General features: G+C 44.4%; 1 protein-coding gene across 1 annotated transcript in view; it reads right to left on the minus strand.

Moving 5' to 3' along the window:
• The window catches only part of LOC124775129 (serine-rich adhesin for platelets), a 109,244-nt gene that overhangs the window by 20,136 nt on the left and 63,650 nt on the right, over window positions 1–25,458 (minus strand). Inside the window, exons 8-9 of the mRNA XM_047249972.1 lie at window positions 20,656–20,874; window positions 3,733–3,898 (exon numbers count right to left, since the gene is read on the minus strand). Of these exons, the coding sequence (XP_047105928.1) occupies window positions 3,733–3,898; window positions 20,656–20,874 (385 nt within the window). The remainder of the gene's footprint in view (window positions 1–3,732; window positions 3,899–20,655; window positions 20,875–25,458) is intronic.

Raw genomic sequence — 25,458 nt, forward strand, 5'->3', positions numbered from 1 at the left:
AGCAATATTGTGTGAGTAGAAGCCACTGGATCTACGGTGTAGAAAGTGTGTCGGTGTGGGGACTGAAGTAGGGAACCAGTATATGTATAGACTTGTCTGTGCTGATGGTCAGGTCCTTGCAGCAAACGATGAAGGCGATACATATTCTTAGATGCTTAAGAAGTAAACAATTTGGGTTTAAAAATTAATTTCGAGAAGACGGAATACGTACGTTGCAGATAGAAGGGAAATACACACATCAAAAAAAGTTTTGCATCAGCCCAGTTCCCAGAACCCCCGAAGATAGACGTTGTCTGTGAATATTGTATCACAGACATAGTCCTTTTGACTGTTCAGAGATGTCACTAAACCCGCTCAAATATGTAAACAACCATGCACAAGCAGCGCCTATTAGACGAAGGGGGTCTGACTGCCGATCAGTTGCAGCCATTCCACCAGGAAGGAGGTATACGGATCGTGTTGTGTGTAGTTCAACCATGCATAGACGGCCAATAACGCGGTTACTTTGTGCCAGGAAGGGCTCTCAACAAGGGAAGTGTTCAGGCGTCTCGGAGTGAACCAAAGCAATGTTATTTGAACATGGAGGAGATACAGAGAGACAGGAACTGTCTATGACATGCGTCGTTCAGGCTGCCCAAGGGCTATTACTGCAGTGAATGACAGCAGCGCCACCATGTTGAATAATAATTTTCGTGCAGCAACAGGGCGTCGTGTTACTACTCAAACTGTGCACAGTAGGCTGCATGATGCGCAACTTCACTCCCAATGCCCATGGCGAGGTCCATCTTTGCAACCACATCATGCAGCGCGGTGCAAATGGGCCCAACAACATGCCGAATGGACCGCTCAGGATTCGCATCACGTTCTCTTCACTGATGAGTGTCCCATATGCCTCAACCAGACAATTGTCGGAGAAGTGTTTGGAGGAAACCCGGTCAGGGTGAATGCCTTAGACACACTGTCCAGCGAGTGCAACAAGGTGGAGGTTCCCTGCTGTTTTGCGGTGGCATTATGTGGGGCCGACGTGCGCCACTGGTGGTTATGGAAGGCGCCGTAACGGCTGTATGATACGTGAATGTCACCCTCCAACCGGTAGTGCAACCATGTCGGCAGCATATTGGCGAGGCATTTGTCTTCATGGACGACAATTCGCGCCCACACCGTGCACATCTTGTGAACGACTTCCTTCAGGATAACGACATCGCTCGACTAGAGTGGGCAGCATGTTATCCAGACATGAACCCCACCTAACATGCCTGGGGTGGTTTGAAAAGGGCTGTTTATGGACGACGGACCCACCAACCACTCTGAGAGATCTACGTCGAATCGCCATTGAGGAGTGGGACAATCTTGACCAACAGTGCCTTGATGATCTTGTGGATAGTATGCCACGACGAATGCAGGCATACATCAATGTAAGAGGACGTGCTACTGGGTATTAGAGGTACCAGTGTGCACAGCAATCTGGACCGCCATCTCTGAAGGTCTCGCTGTATGGTGGTACAACATGTAATGTGTGGTTCTCATGAGCAATAAAAAGGGCACAAATGATGTTTATGTTGATCTCTATTCCAATTTTCTGTACAGGTTCCGGGACTCTCGGAACCGAGGTGATGCAAAACTTTTTTGATGTGTGTAACTTGGACTTCGGCGGAATTCATAGAAAAGTGTGTAAAGAGTTTAATTACTAGGTTTGAAGTATCCTGTCACATGGTGGTAGATGTGACGGAGATGTCCAACAACGGATTAGGCAGGGAAGGGCTGCTATCCAAAAACTATAAACTGTACTTTGATCCTCAAAATTGAGTTTAAAGGTTAAAATGTTTTCATACAATTGCGTCTTGAAATCTACAAGAAGTTATCGGAGGGAGTGCTGGGAATTCATAGAAAGAAGTAAAAAGAGACTGACAGCTTTAGAAATTGACCATTTGAGAAATGCATGCAGAATTTCCCAACTTGACCACGTAAGGAATGAGGAAATAAGAGAAACGATGCACTCTCCTTATAATTTTATGTACGAAAATAGAAGAAAGACGGCTATGCTGATTAGAGGATGACAGAAGAATGGAAGAAGAAAGATGGTCAAAGAGCGTACTTTCGTGGCAATATCCTGGTAGGAGGAGAAGAGGAAGACCACACAAAGGATGGCTAAGGGTTAACCAAGAAGCGATGGAGAGAAAAGGAATAGAAGAGGATGAGGAAGAATGGTGAGATCGAGTTGTTTGGCGACGGAGACATGGCATGCAGCGACATCTGTAGGACGCCCAAAAACAGAAGAAGAACAACAAGAGATGATCCTGAGAGGAAAACGAATGATAAATTTAACCTCTAGCAACCCCATACACATAGATTACTCTAGCTTATCCATTACCAGAATGCGAGCACTACCTTGGTGCGCCCGGCTGATGATGAGATTAGGTTGTTTAGCTTATTTGGCTCAAGTATTCTAAAACACACTGAAATATTAATTTCGTTGTAGGATATACGTAAAAACAAATCTTCTAGAATCTTCATTTATTATCATGTCTACAACACTAAAATATCTAATGAGTCATACAGTTTTACAGACAACACCATTATTTACAGAAAATTACTCTCTGAGGTTTGGTATTCACCAAATCATCGAGAATGGAACTAGTTTCAATTTAACTTGAAGAAAGGCTGAATTAAAAATCTGAGCCACAAGTATTTAGAAGCCTATCACATAAAATGTATGTTTTGCCCATATTACACAGTCCAGTCACATAACGTGACCACCTGCCAAAAAGCCCGAATAGCCACATTTCGAGGGAATGGGCACGCCAGTCCATTCCACGAATATCCACTATTCCAAGAATTGCTCCACCTGCGCGGTTTGACTTTGTCACGCATTCTCATCCATTAAAATGAAGTCATGACGGAATGCATCCCTGAAAAGACGTGCATGGGAAAGACGTACAGTGTCACAATAGCATTGATCAGTGAGCGTACCATGTTCAAAGATTTGGAGGGCAAGCACCCTAATACGACATTACACCTCCCCACACCTAGATCATCAAAACAATCATGTGTGACAATGTTCCTGAGGGCATTATTTGTTCCCACTGCCATATGGAGGTATGTCTAGCATTGGTATATCCACCCCCAAATGTCACCGGTCAACGTGCTGTACACCGTTCTCGTATGCGTCTTTTTGGAGGTGGATTCGGCCCTGACTTCTTTTTTATTGATGGCATTGTGAGACCACATTGAACTGCGCAGTGGAGGAGCTCCTGGAACGAGAGGATACTCGGCCTTCCCCTTCCTTCGACTTACATCCCAATGGGCACGAGACGCGTTGGGAGACTATTGCAGCACGTGCATATCCACCAACAACCGTCCGTCAGTTGTCAGCCGTGCTGGTGGAGGAATGGGACACTCTATCACGGAACTCTGTACCAAAACTGTGGCCAGCGTGGGAGTGCCCTGCAGAGCAAGCACTCCCATCCGTGGGAAAGCGTGGAAGGGTGGAAATGGAGAGGAGTGACACTATCAGTAATGTGAGCCCCCCTCAGAACCAAACCCAGAATCCACGCCCGATCGTGCACTCATTCATCGGCGCCCCCCCCCCCCCCCCCCCCCCCCACCATGGTGCTGGCATGCGGGTGCAGTGCGCACCGGATGAAGGCTCGCCAATGCGTCCATCAATGATAACAGAAAGCCTTTGTAAAACACTGTAGAGCACGGTGCTGAAGCCTGGAGACAGCGCCTTACCGATGGCCGCTACGGTGGCGTCGATGTGCGGGTCGTAGCCGGCGTGCACGCCCTCGCTCCACACGGCGGCGGGCACGGGCACCAGGCGACGCTGGCGAGGCGACGGCGACACCGTGAAGTACATCTCCCCGTCGCGGCCCTCCGTGCTCGCGCCGCTGCAGTCCGTCTGCAATCGGGAGCTCCATACAGTGCGAATGCCGGACACTGGAGCGCGACTCCATAAAAATCTTAGAGGATCTTAACTGAGTGCTTTGAGATAAGGAACGAATGGCGTATTAATGACTTGGGAGACAATATTAACAGCAATGTCACGCTTTTAGCAGATGATGGAGTTACCTTCTAGGAGTTTCGGACAGGTTCATTACATCAAAACAAGAAAAAAACGTCCACAAAAGTTGGGCTTTAAAGTGCATACCTTAAGAGCTATGAGCACTTGTTCAACTTCAGAACTGTAAGACAGATCTTTTCTACTACAATCTCTTTGCTTTCCATATTTTGAGAGGACAACAAAAAAATGTCTAGTAACCTCGGGCTGGTAAGTGCTCACCTTTAGAGTTACGAGCACTTGTTCCGTAGAAGAGACGTGTTTCACAGTATCGAAGATGAGCAAGAGCTCATAGTTCGTAACGTATGCACATTGCAGCTTTTACTGGACTTTTTTTCTTGTTTTGGTCCGTACTGCCTCCTCCCAAAATATGGAAAGCAGAGAGCTTGGGCCCGCCGGAGTGGCCGAGCGTTTCTAGGCGCCACAGTCTGGAACCGCGCGACCGCTACGGTCGCAGGTTCGAATCCTGCCTCGGACATGGATGTGTGTGATGTCCTTAGTTCTAGGGGACTGATGACCTTAGAAGTTAAGTCCCATAGTGCTCAGAGCCATTTAAACCAAAGAGCTTGCAGTAGAAGAGATGTGGTACACAGTATCGAGGAAGAGCAAGTGCTCATAGCTCTTATGGTATGGTATGAATTTTAGAGCCCATGTTTACTGAACATTTTTTCTTATTTTGGTGTAAGAAACCTGTCTCCAAATTTTGAAAACATCGTTGTGAAACACCCTGTATAACGCGGCAATGTCCGAAGAAAAACTCTGCACAAATGGCCAGTCAGATCTTCAAGATTTCAAAGCGGTGCAAAGACTGGTAACTCGCTTTAAATGTTCAGAAATGGAAATCTCTACACTTCGCGAAACGAAAAACATGCACTATTCTAAAACTACAATATCACAAATTCATAATTAGAAACGCTCAGCTCATACAAATATCTGGGTGTAACGATTTTTAGGGATACAAAGTGGAATGATCATTTGAAGGGCTTATTTCAATAGTGGTACAAGTCCATTACCTCCACTTTTCTGATTATAGTGCTTCTGACATTAATGATCTGAACAAACAGAAAGAAAGGTTCGTCTCCAGCAAGAAGCCATATGCTTGAATATTTCTGGTATCTCAACTGCAGATTTTTCAGCGCTCATTTAACTTTTGGACTATGTATCTTAAAATGAACAAAAATGCACTTGTACCACTATTGAAATAAGCCCTTCATATACGCTCACTCATAGACAAAGCACAATCAATCTGGAAAGATGGCTGCTCACAAAATACTCATTCAACAAACCTAGAATATTACTCAATGGCGTGGGACCCTACCAAATAGGGCTAACAGGGGATAATGGACGCATGCAAGGCAGTGCAGCACGAGTGGTCACAGGTTTGTCTGACCTACGGGAGAGTGTCATAGAGGTATTGAAAATTCTGAACTGGCAGATGCTTCAAGATAGACCTAAACCATCCCGTGATAACCTACTTACCAAGTTTCTATAGCCAACATTATGTGACGAATCTAAGAATATACTACAAATCCCTGTGTATGGTTCCTGAAGTAATTGCAAAGACAAGATCAGACTGATTAACAGTAAAGTCCCATCCAGATTCATTACAGAATCGAACTTACATGTATAAAACATCATATCTCCCCAACTATGTCGTACAATGATATAACGTTTCAGGTACACTCATTGGTACATGTGAAAATTGTCTGCAAAATGTGTTGCCGATAGAGTTGGTAGTAAAGAAATATTAAATTAAAACGTCACGTATAATGCTGCAGTCTTACTGCATAAACAGCGAAATTATAGTAAGTGATAAAGTTTATTCCTTTCATCATTTTACGGAGGTGTCAGCGAGAAAAAATTTGGGTGCCTGGGTGCAGTTGAAATTGCCTCCCATGATCAATGCATCCTACCGACCCAGGAAACGAGGCGTGACTGTTTCTGAGAAGAAAATGGAACGTTCACAGTGCTGACCCGAACCAGATGGCGCATAGACATTGACAATCCTGACGCCTCTAAACGTGAGAGCCATCAGGGAGATAGGCAACAGCATCAGCTAAGATACCATTACGTAAGAGGATCGCCGCCCCACTACCAGTAGGGGAAGCATAAGAGACATGTGCTGTAAAACCATGGGGAGCGCAGAAAGTTGCAACGTGTACCTCCTGAAGGAGAGCAACATCAGCGTCCGCAGTATACAGCATTTATGGAGTACAGCCAGTTTTTGGTATACGCGAATGGTGTTGACATTGATCGTGGCTATGTGATAAGTCTGGACAGCTACCGTCGACAGGAGGATGGGGCGATGCAAACACGGGGGAAGCACAGGGAACTCCCTGTTAGGCCCCCACGGAAGGACACATCCCTGTGATGGGGAAGGAGACGACTCCATCAAGGATGGTCCATCGCTCTGTACACCTCCAGAATATCTATCCTTAGCATTGACGTCGTCGGCCCGGTAGACAGACGTCTCATTGGGTCGGTTCAGTGGAACACTATCAGAGGTGCGCCCACAGGCAGCGTCAGACACACAAAGGGAGGCAACCGTGTCAGACGCAGGTGAGGGAAGGTCGATGTCTGGAGGTGGACGCTGACTGGAAATGGAGGCGTGGAAGGACGTTGCGTCATCAAGTGTCAGGACTTCAGAGGACAGAGCACCATCAGTAGCAGGGTCGTCTTCCTGTGTGCACAGCCAATGGAGACAGTCATCAGACGGGGTAAGGCGTTGTCTCTTCCGTTTCCTCAGCGACCGTTGCTTCCTAACATGCTGTCCTGTGTCAGACGGCGAGCGGCTATCATCCTACATGTGGCCAGAAAGCAGAAAATTGGTGGTCGGTACAGCTCCATGATCAACACATAATTTGCTATTAAATGGACAGTTCGGCTTTATAAGTCGTCTAACAAGTGAAAATGCTATATTCTCTTTTCCTTGTGAGGAAGTGGATGGATTAAAACAAAAGGTTTCGAACGCTAGACGTACTTTTTACCCAAAGCGTTTGATTATGTTGATCATAAAATGTTGCTCCAGAAGTCTGGCTGCTATGGAATGCGGGGAGTAGCTCACAATTGGTTCACCTCTTACTTTGATAGCAGACGGAGAAACGTTATTCTCCACAGCGTTGAGAATGGCTATGATGTGGTGTCTGAATGGGGCATGATTAAATGGAGGATCAGTTTTGGGGCCACTCCTGTTCCTTATTGGAACGAAGGTCACTCCAAAAGAAATGCACACTATTTTTTTAAGTCCATCTTTTATTCTACATGTTTGAAAATTTTACAGTGAGTAGATACATCCTTTAGGAACAATATTTTCATTTCTCCACATAATTTCCATCCCTCTCAACTGCCTTACGCCATCTTGGAACCAGCGCCTGTATACCCGCACGATAAAATACTGGACCAACCTGTTGGAGCCACTGTTTGTCAGCGTGCACAAGGGAGTCATCATCTTCAAACCTTGTTCCACGAAGAGAGTCTTTCAGTTTCCCAAAGAGATGATAGTCGCATGGAGCCAGGTCAGGACTGTAAGGCGTGTGTTGAACTGTCCATACAAGTTTTGTGATCGCTTCCATGATTTTTTGGCTGACATGTGGCCGTGCATTGTCGTGCAACAGCAAAACATCCTGCTTTTGCCGATTTGGTCGAACACGACTCAGTCGAGCTTGAAGTTTCTTCAGTGTCGTCACATATGCATCAGAATTTATGTTGGTTCCACTTGGCATGATGTCCACAAGCAAGAGTTTTCGGAATCGAAAAACACCGTATCCGTAACTTTTCCAGCAGAAGGTGTGGTTTTGAATTTTGCTTTCTTGGGTGAATTTGCATGATGCCACTCCGTTGATTACCTCTTCGTCTCTGGTGAAAAATGATGGAGCCATGTTTCATCACCTGTCACAATTATTCCAAGAAATTCATCTCCACCATTCTCGTACTGTTCCAAAAGTTCGCTGCATACCGTTTTTCTTGTTTCTTTGTGAGCCACTGTCAACATCCTGGGAACCCACCTGGCACAAACCTTTTTTAACGCCAACACTTTCAGTATTCTGCAAACACTTCCTTCCCCTATCCCAACAAAGGGTGACAATTCGTTCACTGTGATGCGTCTGTCAGCAGTCATCAATTCGTTAGCTCTCTGCACATTGTCTGGAATATGTGCAGTATGTGGCGTGCCGCTGCGAGGACAATCCTCAATATTGCCGTGCCCACTTTCATCACGTAACCTGCTTGCCCACCGACTAACTGTACTGCTATCGACAGCAGCATCTCCATAGATCTTTTTCAACCTCTTGTGGATGTTTCCCGTTGTCTCGTTTTCACAGCACAGGAATTCTATGACAACACATTGCTTCTGACGAACGTCAAGTGTAGCAGCCATCTTGAAGACATGTTGTGATGGCGCCACTCGCGGGAACAGGTTGAACTAAGTTTGAAAACAAGCGGGAAGGATTTATCTACACACCGTAAAACATTCACACATGCAGAATGAAAACTGTATTTTTACAAAAATAGTGTGCATTTCTTTTGGAGTGACGCTCGTATAAATGATACGTCCTCTAGTATTAAAGATGATTCTAAAATATTTCTGTTTGCTGATGACACTAGCCTGGTAGTAAAAGATGCTTTGTGCAATGTTGGCACTGTTTCAAATAGTGCAGTTCATGACATAAGTTCATGGCTTGCAGGAAACAAACTAACGTTAAGACTCAGTTTTTACAGTTTCTAACACCCGATGTTTTAATTTCCCAGAATGGGCATATGATTAGTGAAACCGAACATTTCAAACTTCAAGGTGTCCAGTTAGATAGTAAACTGTCGTGGAAAGTCCACGTTCAGGATCTTGTTCCAAGACTTAATGCTGCCATTTTCATTGTTCGAACGGTATCTGAAGTAAGTGATCGTTTGATACGAAAATTAGTCTACTTTGCTTAATTTCATTCGCTTATGTCGTATGGTATTATATTTTGGGGTAAATCTTCCCATTCTAAAAGCATATTTTTGGCTCAGAAACGGGCAGTTCGGGAAACAAGTGGTGTAAGTTCGCGAACCTCTTGCCGACCCCTGTTCACTAGTCTGAGTATTTTGACATTGGCCTCTCAGTTATACATTTTTTACTGTCGTTTCTTGTTGACAATATCAGCTCATTCCCAAGAATAAGCAGCTTTCACTCAGTTAATACTCGGCAGAAATCCGATCTACATTTGGATCGCACTTCCTTAAATGTTGTGCAGAAATGTGTGGAGTATACTGCTGCATCCATTTTCAACAAGCTACCACAAGAATTAAAAAATCATAGCAATAATCCAAGCGCTTTCAAATCGAAACTCAAGAGTTTCCTCATGGGTCACTCCTTCTATTCTCTCGATGAGTTCCTTGAAGCCGGCCGCTGTGGCCGAGCGGTTCTGGGCACTTCAGTCTGTAACTACGCGGCTGCTACGGTCGCAGGTTCGAATCCTGCCTCGGGCATGGATGTGTGTGATGTCCTTAGGTTAGTTAGGTTTAAGTAGTTCTAAGTCTGGGGGACTGATGACCTCAGAAAAAAAATGGTTCAGATGGCTCTGAGAACAATGGGACTTAACATCTTAGGTCATCAGTCCCCTAGAACTTAGAACTACTTAAACCTAACTAACCTAAGGACATCACACACATCCATGCCGAGGCAGGATTCGAACCTGCGACCGTAGCAGTCCCGCGGTTCCGGACTGCAGCGCCAAGAACCGCAAGACCACCGCGGCCGGCCGATGACCTCAGATGTTAAGTCTCACAGTCCTTAGAGCCATTTGAAGTTCCTTGAAAAATTAAGCTGATTCTTGTTGTACTGTTTACTTCAACTTACGGTTTGACTTTTTCGGGTTCATGAACATTTTATTTTTATCTGTTATTACTTTTACGTTGTAATCTCATGTACTGACACGTTCCATGACCGTGGAGGTTTGTTCCTCAATTTGGTCCTATGGAACTAGACGTGTAAATAAAATAAATAAATAGACAGCTTCTGTCTGCTGACGGTCATCGTACATTTGTATTGCCTCTGGTAGGAGAAGCAGGCGAAACATCCATCGCGTCGTCGAGAGGAGTCGTCGCCGATACCGACTGATTCAGAGGGAGCACAGCAGGCAGCAGCGCCTCAGACTTGTAAGATAGAGGTAACACAGTGGGCGGCGCTGGAAGAGCGGCGTCTCCGATCGGCTTCTGAACCAGTCTACGTCGGAGACAATCAGAACGAACATGGCCTTCCCGGCCACAACCTGAACAGGAGCGGGGCTGGCCATCGTACATGACGAGAGCCGTACAGCTGGTAATAACCGAGGAGGAAGGCACGTGTTTCTGTAGTTCTATTTTTATCTGACGGACATCATTGAGGACACGGTATGTTTCGGACGTGTTCCAGGTTTCAGCGGCGTGACTGACGACGTTACCGTAAAGTTTCAAGGCGGTCACCACAACGTCCAATGCTACCTCAAACGGGAGTTCGGAAACCTACGTTCGGAGGCTAAAACCTGCATGATCAAGCACGACAATCCTCATATGTCAGTTAGAATATCGGAACTTGAGAGCGTCGCGCCTCTCAACGTCGGCGCTCAGCTCGTCATTCACCAGCTTTATGCCGGCCGAAGTGGCCGTGCGGTTAAAGGCGCTGCAGTCTGGAACCGCAAGACCGCTACGGTCGCAGGTTCGAATCCTGCCTCGGGCATGGATGTTTGTGATGTCCTTAGGTTAGTTAGGTTTAACTAGTTCTAAGTTCTAGGGGACTAATGACCTCAGCAGTTGCGTCCCATAGTGCTCAGAGCCATTTTGAACCAGCTTTATGTACACAGTACTACTGAGGATCGGAAAATGAATTCAGAGAACATCTTGTGGCGGGAGACGCATTTCATACCGTATAGAACGTTCTACTTCATACGCCTTCGGTCGTTCGTGGTCCAAAGGAAAAGTTAATTTAATCGTGGCTAGGGGGTAAGAAAAGACCATGATGATCGATGAAGTCGGATTCTGAGACAAGCCGGTACGCGGAAGTAAACGAACGCGCGCTGGTTCGCAAGGAGCACAACAGGCGAGACTCAAACAAGGCGTGCGCGCCTCACCACTGTCCAAAGGTAGACTGCGACACAAAAAAATGGCTCTGAGCACTATGGGACTTATCATCTGAGGTCATCAGTCCCCTAGAACTTAGAACTACTTAAACCTAACTGACCTAAGGACGTCACACACATCCATGCCCGAGGCAGGATTCGAACCTGCGACCGTAGCGGTCACACGGTTCCAGACTGAAGCGCCTAGAACCGCTCGGCCACACCGGCCGAACTGCGACACATTAGGCTATCTGAACATGCTTCACGGCCAGACCCAAATTTCCAAATGTCGTCAACCACGTGTCACAGCCATTATGTATATTACTCACGTGCGGGGGAGACATTTTAATTAAAAGTCGATTGCCCGGTATTGGCGGAAGAGACGCAGAAGTTACTTGTTTTGTAACAAATGTCTGCCCTCGATGTAGATAGCTAGCTTTCTTTTTATCTTTCGTCATTTTAAAAATTAAAGTGTTCACAGAAAGTTCTTTTTCATTCATTTGGGGGATGGGTGGAGGGGGAGAGGGGGCAGGGGAGCGAGGTGTGGAGGCGGGAGAGTGTTGGCTAATATCTGTTTGCTGTCAGGGGTAATCATCTAATGGTCTCACAAAGGCTAGGAACCACTGGCCTAGGTTCTTGGCTTTCAGGATGTCACATGAGAAACTGACGGTCAAATTCTCATCGGAACATCAGTAAGAACAAGAGTCCAGTAGCGAAACCTGTTAGGTCCTGTGTAGGTAATACAGCTGTTTTTTACTGGCTGTTACAGAATGCGTGACGAGCAATGAGTGGGGGAGGAGAAGAGGAGAGGGGGGTTTACCGCGCAGCGAAGCGGGTCAGTGGCGCGGCCCTCGCAGCACGCTCAGCTGCCGGCGGGCGCGCCGTGTGCGGACAGCGCGTAACAACACGTCTGCTGCCGCCGCCGCACTGGTCGCACTGGTCGCACAAGTGGACCGGCTGCCCCACCGGCCGTGGGCTCGGCCGACCCGTTCTGCGCTCTCAGGTGAGTCACCGCGCGCACAGGACGGAGGAACGGTTGCCCAAAGCTCACCGATTCCGCCAAAGATCTGGCGCGACGTTGCAACAAATACAGTTCCGGAGTATTACGAGAATATTAAGAAGGTGCTCTTCTTGTCCAAACTATTTACCGTCCATGTTTCACTTCCATACATGGCTACACTCCTTACAAATACTTTCAGAAACGACTTCCTGACACTTACATCTATACTCGATGTCAACAAATTTCTCTTCTTCAGAAACGCTTTCCTTGCCATTGCCAGTCTACATTTGATATCCTCTCTACTTCGACCGTCATCAGTTATTTTTCTCCCCAAATAGCAAAACTCCTTTACTACTTTAACTGTCCCATTTCCTAATCTAATTCCCTCAGCATCACCCGACTTAATTCGACTACATTCCATTACCCTCGTTTTGCTTTTGTTGATGTTCATCTTATATCCTCCTTTCAAGACACTATCCATTCCGTTCAACTGCTCTTCCAAGTCCTTTGCTGTCTCTGACAGAATTACAATGTCATCGGCGAACCCCAAAGTTTTTATTTCTTCTCCATGGATTTTAATACCTTCTCCGTATTTTTCTTTTGTTTCCTTCACTGTTTGCTCAATATATAGATTGAATAACATCGGGGAGAGACTACAACCCTGTCTCACTCCCTTCCCAACCACTGCTTCCCTTTCATGTCCCTCGACTCTTATAACTGCCATCTGGTTTCTGTACAAATTGTAAATAGCCTTTCGCTCCCTGTGTTTTACCCCTGCCACCTTCAGAGTTTGAAAGAGAGTATTCCAGTTAACATTGTCAAAAGCTTTCTCTAAGTCTACAAATTCTAGAAACGTAGGTTTGGCTTCCTTAATCTAGCTTCTAAGATAAGTCGTAGGGTCAGTACTGGCTCACGTGTTCCAACATTTCTACGGAATCCAAACTGATCTTCCCCTAGGTCGGCTTCTATCAGTTTTTCCATTCGTCTGTAAAGAATTCGCGTTAGTATTTTGCAGTTGTGACTTATTAAACTGATTGTTCGGTAATTTTCACATCTGTCAACACCTGCTTTCTTTGGGATTGGAATTGTTATATTCTTCTTGAAGTCTGAGGGTATTTCGCCTGTTTCATACATCTTGCTCACCAGATGGTAGAGTTTTGTCAGGTCTGACCTCTTCCAAGGCCGTCAGTAGTTCTAATGGAATGTTGTCTACTCCGGGGGCCTTGTTTCGACTCAGGTCTTTCATTGCTCTGTCAAACTCTTCACGCAGTATCGTATCTCCCGTTTCATCTTCATCTACATCCTCCTCCATTTCCAGAATATTGTCCTCAAGTACATCGCCCTTGTATAGACCCTCTATATACTCCTTCCACCTTTCTGCTTTCCCTTCTTTGCTTATAACTGGGTTTCCATCTGAGCTCTTGATGTTCATGCAAGTGGTTCTCTTGTCTCCAAAGGTCTCTTTCATTTTCCTGTAGGCAGTATCTATCTTACCCCTAGTGAGATAAGCCTCTACAACCTTACATTTGTCCTCAAGCCATCCCTGCTTAGCCATTTTGGACTTCCTGTCGATCTCATTTTTGAGACGTTTGTATTCATTTTTGCCTGCTTCATGTACTGCATTTTTATATTTTCTCCTTTCATCAATTAAATTCAATATATCTTCTGTTACCCATGGATTTCTACTAGCCCTCGTCTTTTTACCTACTTGATCCTCTGCTGCCTTCACTACTTCATCCCTCAAAGCTATCCATTCTTCTTCTACTGTATTTCTTTCTCGCATTCCTGTCAATTGTTCCCTTATGCTCTTCCTGAAACTCTGTACAACCTCCGGTTTAGTCAGTTTATCCAGGTCCCATCTCCTTAAATTCCCACCTTTTTGCAGTTTCTTCAGTTTTAATCTACAGATCATAACCAATAGATTGTGGTCAGAGTCCACATCTGCCCCTGGAAATGTCTTACAATTTAAAACCTGGTTCCTAAATCTCTGTCTTACCATTATATCATCCATCTGAAACCTGTCAGTATCTCCAGGCTTCTTCCATGTATACAACCTTCTTTTATGATTCTTGCGGAGGGAGCTGTGGAAGTAAATTAATTTATCTATACAAAATCATAAGTTGTCTTAAACTGCTTGGGCGAGAATTATGAATATTTTTTTCTTCTAATGAGAGTTTCATTTATGAAATAAGAGTGTAATGTACTTTGAAGAAAAGTATTTTACCCAGCTCAACCTAGCCGTTCCACTCACTTCTTATGTAGCATTTTACATCCCTGTGTTTTAGCAGATGTGCTGTATTAATTTAAACTTGTGTCTGATGTCTGTTGGCAACCAGATAGTGTAAAAAAAGGTGAAGTAATATGAAATCTAACAACAACGAAGTCTGATGTCCGTATACTCCTAGGCTACATTTCAGAAACAAACAAAGAAAAAAATCCACCGAGGGTACCACAAATGTGTTCTAGCAAGAAGACGGACACTCTTCATTTCATTCTTAATAAATTCCTCTTTTTCAAAAATTCTTTCCTTGTTATTGACAGTCTACATTTTACATCTTCCCTACTTCGGCCATCATGAGCTAGTTTCCTCCACAAACAGAAATTCTCAGTCAACTGCTTTTAGCGTCTCATTTCATGTTCTCCATCTACACCTACGTCATACTCAGCAAGCTTATGGTACGTGGTGGAGGCTATTTTTTGTGCCACTAACTGAGCATTCCAACCCTGTTCCACTCGCGAATAGCGCATGGGGAAAATGACTGTCTTGAATTTTCTCCTCATGGTCATTACGCGAGACGTATGTAGGGGGGGGGGGGGGCATAATGTGTTGTCCGACTCTTCCCAGAAAGTGCTCTCGAAATTTGAATAGCAAATCTGTCCGTGATGCATAACGCCTCTCTTGTAACGTCTGCCAATGGAGGTTGTTGAGCATCTCCGCAACGCTCTCGTTCCGACCAGACTATACAGCGACTAAGCGAAGGATTTTCTCCATCTTTTCTATCAATCCTACCTCGTACGGATCCTAAACAGATGAACAGTACTCCTTAAATCCACTTCCTTCGTGGATGAGTTACATTTCCTTAAGATTTTTCCAATGAATCTTGCACCTGCTTTTCCCACTATTTGTTTTGCCATTCCACTTAATGTCGTTCTGGGTAGTTACTCCTACAGGTGCGGTTCCATCGGTTTGTCATCGATAGTGTAGCTATACAATAGTGGATTTCTTGTCATATGTATGCGCAATATGCTACATTTATTTACTTTCAGGATCAACTGCCGGAGCCTGCACTATTCATCAGTTGTCCGCGAATCGTTACTATCTTCTGGCGTTGCTACTTTGTTGTAGACAACCGCATCATATGCGAACAGCCTCAGAGAGCATCCGACGCTTTGTACTAGATCATTTATAGATATTGTAAACAGTAACGATACTACCACATTTTCTTGGTGTACACCGGAAATTACCTTTACATCTGTCGATTTTGTTCCGCTAAAAGCGACGTGTTAAGTTCTGTCTGCAAGGAAGTCTTGAATCCAGTCGCTAATGTGCTCCGATATTCAATAAGCTCCTATTTTTTTCACTAAACGGCAGTGCGGGATTGTGACAAACGCCTTCCTAAAGGCAAGGAACACGGCATCAACCTCAGCGGAGTTGTCCACTGCGTTGTGGATCTCACGGAGGAACAGAGCGAGCTGAGTTTCGCAGGATCTCTGTTTTCTGAATCCATGTTGGTTTTTATATTATTTAGTCCGACTTCAGTCTAATACCCTTGTTTTACTTTTATTGATGTTCATCTTATCATCTCTTTTCAAGACGCTGTCCATTCCGCTCAATTGTTCTTCCAGGGCCTCTGCCGTCTCTGACATCACATCATCATCGGAAACTGCAAGGTATTTATTTCTTCTCTTCGAACTTTAATTCCCTTTCAAAATTTCTCCTGGGATCCCCTCACAGCTTGATCAGTGTACTCTTTGAATAATATCGGCGATAGGCTACAACGACTGCTTCTAGTTCATGTCCTTCGTGGAAAGTGGTTCTGTACAAGTCGCAAATAACTTTTTTCTCCCTGCATTTTATCCCTGCGACCTTCGGGATCTCAAGGAGTGTAGTCCAGTCCGTGCTGTTAGAAGCTTTCTCTAAAACTGCAAATGCTATAAACTAAGTTTACCTTTCTTCAACCTATCTTCTAAGATAAGTCGTAGGGTCGGTATTGGGTGACCCTACATTTCTCCAGGGCCTAAAATGATATTCCTAGAGATCAGTAAATAATTGATGTCAGCCTTTTGGAACCGCGACTTAATAAACTGATGGCTCGGTAGTATTCACACCTATCAAGCACCAGCCTTCTTCTGAATTGGAATTGTTACATTCTACTTGAAGTCTGAGTCCCAGTCCCATATATGTTGCACCCCAGATGGAAGAGTTTTGTCACGGATGGTTCTCCTGAGGCTATCAACAGCTGTGATGGAATCTCGTCTACTCCAGGTGGTTTTGTCGACTTCGAACTTTTAGTGCTCTATCAGATTCTTCTCGCAGTATGATATCTCCCATTTTATCTTCATCTATATCCTCTTCCATTTCTATAATATTGGCTCCATATCCTTTGTATAGACTCTCTGTATGCGCCATCCACCGTTTCGCTTTTCCTTCTTTCCTCAGTACTGGTTCACCATCTGAGCTCTAGATATTCATGCAGCTGCTTCTCTTTTCTCCAAAGTTCTCCTTAATTTTCCTATAGGTGGCATCTGTCTTTCTGCAAGCTATGTATTTTATATCATTGCATTTGGCCACTAGCCATTCGTACTTAGTCACTTGCACATTCTGTCAATCGTTTTTTTTTTTGAGACATCTGTATTCTCTTCTGCCTGCTTCATTTGCTACGTATTTACATTTTCTTGTTTCGTCATTTAAATTCAATATCTCCTGTGTTATCCAGGGAATTCTACAAAGCCTTATCTTTTTACCTATTCGATCCTCTGCTGCCTTCACTGTTTCATCTCTCAAATCTATCCATTCGTCTTCTTTTACATTCATTTCCCCTGATTCAGTCTAACGTTGCCTAGTGCTACCTCCGCAACTCTCAACAACCTTTCGTTCTTTCAGTTTATCCAGGTCCCATCACTTTTATTTCCTACCGTTTTGCAGTTTATCCAGTTTTAGTCTGCAGTTCATAACCAATAAATTATGGTCATAGTCCACGTCTGCCCCGGAAAAACCTTATAGGTCAAAATTTTTTTCCAAATCTCTGTCATGCCATTATATAACCAATCTAAAACCTCCCGCAGGTCTCGCAGGAGAACTTCTCTGAAGTTTGGAAGGTAGGAGACGAGATACTGGTGCAAGTAAAGCTATGAAGACGCGTAATGCTTGGGTAGCTCAGTCATTAGAGCACTTGTCCGTGAAAGGCAAAGGTCGCGAGTTCGAGTCTCGGTCCAGCACACGGTTTTCATCTGCCAGGAAGTTTCATATCAGCGCACCCTTAGCAACAGAGTGAAAATTTCACTCTGGAATCGAAACCCTTCCAGTGTTTCCAGGTCGCGACCATGATGTTTCCGACGTTATTTGTAGGTGCCGCAAGCAGGTTCCGACCAAGCAGTTTTGCACCGTGAGTTTTCTGACAGAACCTCCCCACTCCTAATTTACGTTACTCGTTCACAAGTAGCGGGTGTGTTGTTACCGTCAATCAGACAGTGCGCTGCCAATAGGCTTCTTTTCGATATGATTTCGTAGTCCTAATGTACTTCAGTTCTGTGAATTGTGATTAATGGAAATAACTACAGCGATAGGGAAGCCGTGTCTTCCCGGCAATAGTTATTGCTACTGGTTGCATAGTAAATGTAATGTGTATACGAACTGGTTGTGTGTAAATTCAGAATGGAGTAAGTGCCGTGACCATTTGAAATTTGCAAATGGCAGAAGCACGGCTGAACAGCAACATTCTTGCCCACCTGACAAAGCAGATATGGAGATTACGAAACGAATGCCTAGCTGCAGGAAAAGTGTCCACGACATAAAAAAACAGTGTCTGTTTTAAAAAATTTTAAAGAGCAGTTTCAAGATGTAAAAGATAAAGGTTTAGATTTCATCGCAAGTATGTCAACGTATGAGAACTTCAAGACTGCATTCTGCAAAGCAAGAAGGGATGCTATTGAGTCGACCGAGCATCCTGAATCTAGTTCGGAGATTCAATTGAGCCAAGACATTTTGAAATTAACTGGACTTTTTTTTGTTTTGAAAACGGAGGGGTATGTTCCAGAGAAAATAACGGTGGTGTTCGGTTGTGAAGAAGCGGAGAAAAATCCTGCATACAATTGGTACTGTTCTTGTGGGAGGGATATTTGACAGTTGTTTGAACAATTCAAACTGTACACTGTACACCACACTCGTTGACATCAGAAGCGCAGAAGAACAGACGACGGTATTCCTTGTTTTATTTGCTTTGTTCCAGACAAAAGTCAAAATACACATGAAAGACTTTTTTCCGGACTGAAAAATAAGATGCCTGGTTGGTAACTGAAAACAACAGTGCAAACCTTTGAAATGGCTACTATTAAAGTTATGCAAACAGTGTTCCCCAGAACATCCCTTTCCGGTTGCAATTTCCGCTTGAACCAATGTTTATGGCAGAAAATACAAGCATTGGGATTAAAGATGGAATACAGGGATGGAGAAGAATTCCAACTGTTTTGCCGCATGTGTGCTGCAGCGGCACACATTCCAGCAAACAGTTTTGACGAAGCGTGTGTGGTTATAACGGAGGAAATACCCAATGGAGAAAACGTCATGAAATTCGCAGACTATACATAGTCAATCAATGGATGGAAAATCCCAGTATACCAACTGAAAAGTGGAATGTTTTTAACTAGCGGCATGGGACCAGGGTTGCTATCCAAGGTTGGCATAGGAGACTAAACTTCTCAACAAATGAAAAAAGCCCTAACGTATAGTTTCTGATAAATGAGCTGAAAGAGGAAGCAGTAAATGCTTTATTTGAAGTTAAAGATGGTTCCATTGCCTTGCTTCTTCAAAAAAGAAGGAAAAGTGCATAGAGACAGAGATTATAATATGTAACGACTCGAGCGATTTAAGGTATTTAGAATCTCTGGCTTTCTTATAACGACTGACTGAGAAATTAAAATTTATAACATTTGCTGAAGTAATGTTATAGAAGGAAAAAGGTGAAAATGGAAACAAACAAAAAATCAAAAATTAAAAATGTATAAAATAAATAATAATTATTTAAATAAAAACTTTCTCATGTAACACGTTTTTAAAACTGCCTATAAGGTACAAAATAGTTTCTCCTAGCTTCATACATATTCTTAATCCCATATAGATTGTCTTAAAAATTTTGCTTGTGAATTTTTAATAGCAATGACATTGTAAAATTGAAAAAGGAAAGCGTAGAGCGCATGCAATAGATAATTGATGCACGGGTAGTTCACCTAAGGCACTAGAAACTTTATCACACTGCAAATGACATGAACTGTTGTGTAATTTTTCTCAACAGCAGCAGCTCTCTACACTGCTCGCTATTATCTACTGCATGCGCCCCACATTTTTCGTTTTAAATTTTACAAGGATTCTCGTAGCTGTTAAAAATTCACAAGCACAAATTTTCAGGGCTATCTGTATGGGGTTATGAGTCTGAATAGGGCTAGGAGAAATTATTTTATGCTTTTTAGTCTTTTTTAAAACGCCAATCAATTACTGAAACTTTGTACAAGTTTCTGTTTCAGGTTAAGAGGGAAGATATTTTATATTTTTGTAAGACGTGGAGAGATACAGATGCCTTCTTGAACACCTCAATTACGTGCTCAGTCCAACTGAGATTTTCATCTATTATTACTTCTAGACTCTTTGCTGAAGAAGAGAAGTTGATATTTGTCCCATTTAGGGTAAAGATTGTAGGGAATACCGGATATTTTGGGCTAATGGGCCTAGATGACTAACCAGTATCGCTTGGGTTTTGGATGAGCCGGGCTTTAACCCTATATCCTGCACAAGTTTTGATGGTGCACACAGATCAGTAATGAGATTCTCGACAGCTGTCTTCAGGTTTATTGGTTTTGCTCTTCCATACAACTGGAGGTCATAAAAATACATGTGGTATTTGCTATGAGAGGAAAACTGATGGCACATCATTGAAATACAAGGGGAAAAGTATAGGACCTTATACCGAAACCTGGGGGAAGCCTGATACTAATTGCCTCCATTTTTACTGTTTGGTACCGGACATGACGCATTGCTGGCGTACCTGACAGGTACGAGAGAAACCGTTGCAGTGCATTTGGCGAGAAAATTATGGTGCTAAGTTTGGCAAGTGAAATGTTGAAGTCAACAGTGTCAAAGGCTTTGCTGAGTCTAAGGACCACGTTACAGTCGTCTCTTGTGAATCCATGGCAAGCTTCAGGTAATCTGTTGCCTTTATTAAGGTATCTACTGGCTGTAAAAAGACTGGAGGAAGAGGCTTAAGTTAAAGGCGTAGTAGCGCTGAGAGTAGAAGCTAGAAGCGAGCGCCGCTGACCTGGAAGACGGAGGCGGTGAAGGCGGCGAGCGGGGGCCGCAGCGCGAGGCCGGCGCCGCGGACGAACTCGTGGACGCGGCCGCGCGTCTGCCGCCGCACCAGCAGGTTGGTGCGCCGCCGCACCAGGTCGCCCACCGCCGACCAGTCCGCCTCCTCCACGTGGCCCTCGTACCACTGCTGCGCGCGCTCCTTGTAGAACTCCAGCAGCTTGCCTTTACTCTGCACAAGTCGCGCGCGCCACCACGTCACTCATCTCTCCACCACAAAATACCCTTCTTCTTTTATTTTCTATTTTTTTACGATATACTCGCTAGAGCAACACAATGTGGAACAATAAACAGGACACTGACCTGAAAAGATACAAAAACTAAATTTTATAAAACTACGGCGGTTGTCTTATAACTAAACGAGAGCTAGATACACTACCAGCCATTAAAATTTCTATACCAAGAAGAAATGCAGACGATAAACGAGTATTCATTGGACAAATGTATTATACTAGAACTGACGGCTGATTACATTTTCACCCAATTTGGGTGCATAGATCCTGAGAAATCAGTACCCAGAACAACCACCTCTGGCCGTAAGAACGGCCTTGATACGCCTGGGCATTGAGTCGAACAGAGATTGGATGGCGTGTACAGGTACACATGCAGCTTCAACACGATACCACAGTTCATCAAGAGTAGTGACTGGCGTATTGTGACGAGTCAGTTGCTCGGCCACCATTGACCAGACGTTTTCAGTTGGTGAGAGATCTGAAGAATGTGCTGGCCAGGGCAGCAGTAGAACATTTTCTGTATCCAGAAAGGCCCGTACAGGACCTGCAACATGCGGTCGTGCGTTATCCTGCTGAAATGTAGGGTTTCGCAGGGATCGAATGAAGGGTAGAGCCACAGGTCGTAACACATCTGAAATGTGACGTCCACTGTTCAAAGTGCTGTCAATGCGAACAAGAGGTGACCGAGACGTGTAACCAATGGCATCCGATACCATCACGCCGGGTGATACGCCAGTATGGCGATGACGAATGCACCCTTCCAATGTGCGTTCACCGCGATGTCGCCAAACAGGGATGCGACCATAATGATAATGCAAACAGAACCTGGATTCATCAGAAAAAATGACGTTTTGCCATTCGTGCACCCAGGTTCGTCGTTGAGTACACCATCGCAGGCACTCCTTCTGTGATGCAGCGTCAACGGTAACCGCAGCCATGGTCTCCGAGCTGATAGTCAACGCTGCTGCAAACGTCATCGAACTGTTCGTGCAGATGGTCGTTGTCTTGCAAACGTCCCCATCTGTTGACTCAGGGATCGAGACGTCTCTGCACGATCCGTTACAGCCATGCGGATAAGATGCCTGTCATCTCGACTGCTAGTGATACGAGGCCGTTGGGATCCAGCACGGCGTTCCGTATTACGCTCCTGAACCCACCGATTAAATAATCTGCCATCTGTCGTCTGTGAGCAGCAATGTCGTGATACGACAAACCGCAATCGCGATAGGCTACAATCCAACCTTTATCAAAGTCGGAAACGTGATGGTACGCATTTCTCCTCCTTACACGAGGCACGACAACAACGTTTCACCACGCAACGCCTGTCAACTGCTGTTTGTGTATGAGAAATCGGTTGTAAACTTTCCTCAAGTCAGCACGTTGTAGGTGTCGCCACTGGCGCCAACCTTGTGTGAATGCTCTGAAAAGCTAATCATTTGCATATCACAGCATCTTCTTCCTGTCGGTTAAATTTCGCGTCTGTAGCACGTCATCTTTGTGGTGAGCAAATTTTAATGGCCAGTAGTGTAAATACACGGTCCAGTCACACCATCACCGCCTATGTTCTACTCACAGACGGCAGGTGGCAGCACTACCAGTGGAGGGTGTATAAAGCGTGTCAGTGGGATGCGAAACACAATGCAGTCATTGTCCTGTTGTGGAAACGGAGCGATTTATCCAACTTCCAACCGGGCGTGGTCATTGGCTATTGGGCCGAGTGTGGAAGTATCTCCGAAACGGCTAAGTTTGTATACTGCTCGCGTGCTGCTGTGGTTAAAGTATAATCGTGCATGGCAAAATGGCACTATTCATAACTGGCGCCAAGGCAAACGTGGTTCACCACAGGTGCTGGATGACAGGGGTAAACGACTGCTGCGGAGATGTGTGCGGGCGAACAGATGTGCAATTGTTGAGCAACCGAAAACCCAGATGAACCAAGGTGGACCAGTGGTGTTTCCTCTACGACTGTTCAGCGAACGCTGCTGTGTATGGGCCTCCGCAGTAGGCACCTGGTTCATGGACCCATGCTGACTGTTGTTCATCAGCACGATACTGCAACCGAAGGTCCACTCAGTGGCGACAGGTAGGCTTTTCAGATGAATCACGTTTTATGCTCCATCGGACAGATGGCTGTTGGCGTGTACAATGTGAAACGTCTGAAAGCAAACACAGTGTAACAATCGCCAGGAGGGTCCAGGCCGGAGGGCGAAGCACTATGTCTGGAGAATACTTTCGTGATATTCCCCGGATGATCTCCTCTTTCAGGAAGGCACTTTTGATCTACACAAGTATGCATATATTCTTGAGTACCAAGTCCATCCCTACATGCAGTTTATTTTTCCTCGGTACGTGGCAACTTCCAGCAGGACAATGCAACGTGTCATACTGCTTGCAGTGTACGACCGTGGTTTTGAAGAGCACCAGTATGAGTTTGCTGTATTCCCGTGGCCACCAAATCCCTGTATTAAAATCCAATCGGCAATCTGTGGGACTACATCGACTGTGCTGTTCGTGCCGTGGATGCTCAACAGAGAAACCTAGCGTGCTGGCCACGTCACTGGAGTGGGCATGCCTCCAAATTCCTGTTGGTATCTTCCAGAACTTCACTGTCTCTCTTCCTGTACGCAGCAGTCTGTACTGCAGAAGATGGCTATTCAGCCTTTTGACAGGTGGTCACGTAATTGGGACTGGACAGTGTATAAGGCGCATTCAAAAATAAACGAGCCAGAGGCTGTAAAATTAAAACCGCTGAAAGAGTCGTGATGCCACTGTCCGAGGAAGAAGGTACAATCCCTATAACGCTGAGGGACACTAGAGGGACGCAATCACACCCGACGTGAGGACAGAGCGAGCGCTCAGCCGTGCTGGAAACAGTGAAATGGAGGCCTCAAACGAAGTGCGTTTTGGGTAGCAGCGACCCTGCGCGCTTCCTGTGGAGACTTTGACGTTTTGACTCGGGTTCAAAGTGGTGACACCACGTCTCGTCTCCAGCGACCACTTGTGACAAGCAGTCGTTCCCTTGCTTCGCATAGCACTGCGCATGTTCAAGAGAGAGTGCCATTCGACATTCTTCCTGCGCTGTGAGGCACTCATTGGGTGCACATTTTGCGAAACTTTCTCTTTAATGATGAAGTGTACACTTCTGATGCTCAGTGCGACCCTCTGCAGCAATGCCTGCTATTGTAATTCGACAGTCGTGGACAATGAGAGCATTCCCCCTGCTGGACAATGGCACCGGTAATGTGGTGTACTGTTCTAGACAGTGCATTCTTGGCCAATGACATCGGTCATTCTGTGGATTGCTTGTGCCAAGCCTTGACCTTTGCAACAAACGTGTAGTGCTCTCCATATATTTGTGCCATTCTCCTTCCGCTGATGCTAAGATGGCAGCAGCGTCGGTCACAGAGTGATGTGGCTCCGCATTCGGACGCAGTTTCCCTAGATTAAAGGTGGCCATGCACAATCGTATTTACTTTTCCTGGTACAGGGAGTGTTTTCTAACCTAGTGCGCTTCTACTTTATTTATTAGGTATTGTATATGAAACAGAAACAGTGATTAAAGAATTTGCAGTGCGTTCGTCCTCTGGAACTTGTCTGCTGCGTGTCGGTTTTGCCAGTTTCGTTGTTAGGGACGGCAAAAACCAACCTGTTGAAACCGATACAGATGCTTTAACGCTTAATAAGCGGTACTTTTTTGGTCTTAGTTACAACACTTTTTAATTTTTTAAAATAATAAACACGTAAAAATAACCGGTATATTAATTTGTGATAGCAGAGGTGCTAAAATTTTTGATTATTAAATAAAACTTTTTCAACATGAGCAATGTTCATTAATAAAATTTCCATTTCTTTGAAATATTAGGTTTTAAAGAAAATGAGAAAAATAATGAGTGCTGTTTTAACAACAATGTCGACAGTTAGAAACAAGCAATATACACATTGCATAAAAATCGGTACAGCACTGCTGACGCAGTAATGTTCCCGTTGTCCCTTACTACCCAGGAGCAGCGGTCCTTTCATGTTTTGGGAACAGAGTAAAAGCCGTCGTTTGCAGCTCAAAAATATTTATCATTGACAAGGAATTTCTGTGGCTTCTGGAGGAATGGTATCCTCTTTGAATGAAATTGTTTCTGATGAAAGGAGTCGACTCACAGATCAACACATTATAGAATGTGTATTTGTGAGTAGATTGGTCAATAAATATTGGCCACTGAATTAATTCATTACTAAAATTTTAACTATTGTCATGTAACTGTTCCAGGTAAATGTTCAATTTTTCTCACTATATAAATTGTTCATTTGAATTTTTTAGAAAAAGTATTTTTAGTTATATCGGTAAAAAATCAATTGTATTCGATTTTTTGTTAATAAGTACCGTAAATAAATATATTTGACTACGGGATTTTCATTCGAAATAATTAAAGAAAAAGAACGCTATAAAATTTAGCCAAGAGTTTGTTATTTGTCTGCTATTTCTATGAAATAATAAAAGAGAAAAGAAATTAAGGTCACTGTAATAAATT

This window comes from Schistocerca piceifrons, chromosome 1 (genome assembly GCF_021461385.2).
Source record: "Schistocerca piceifrons isolate TAMUIC-IGC-003096 chromosome 1, iqSchPice1.1, whole genome shotgun sequence".
NCBI classification, from domain to species: Eukaryota; Metazoa; Arthropoda; class Insecta; order Orthoptera; family Acrididae; genus Schistocerca; species Schistocerca piceifrons.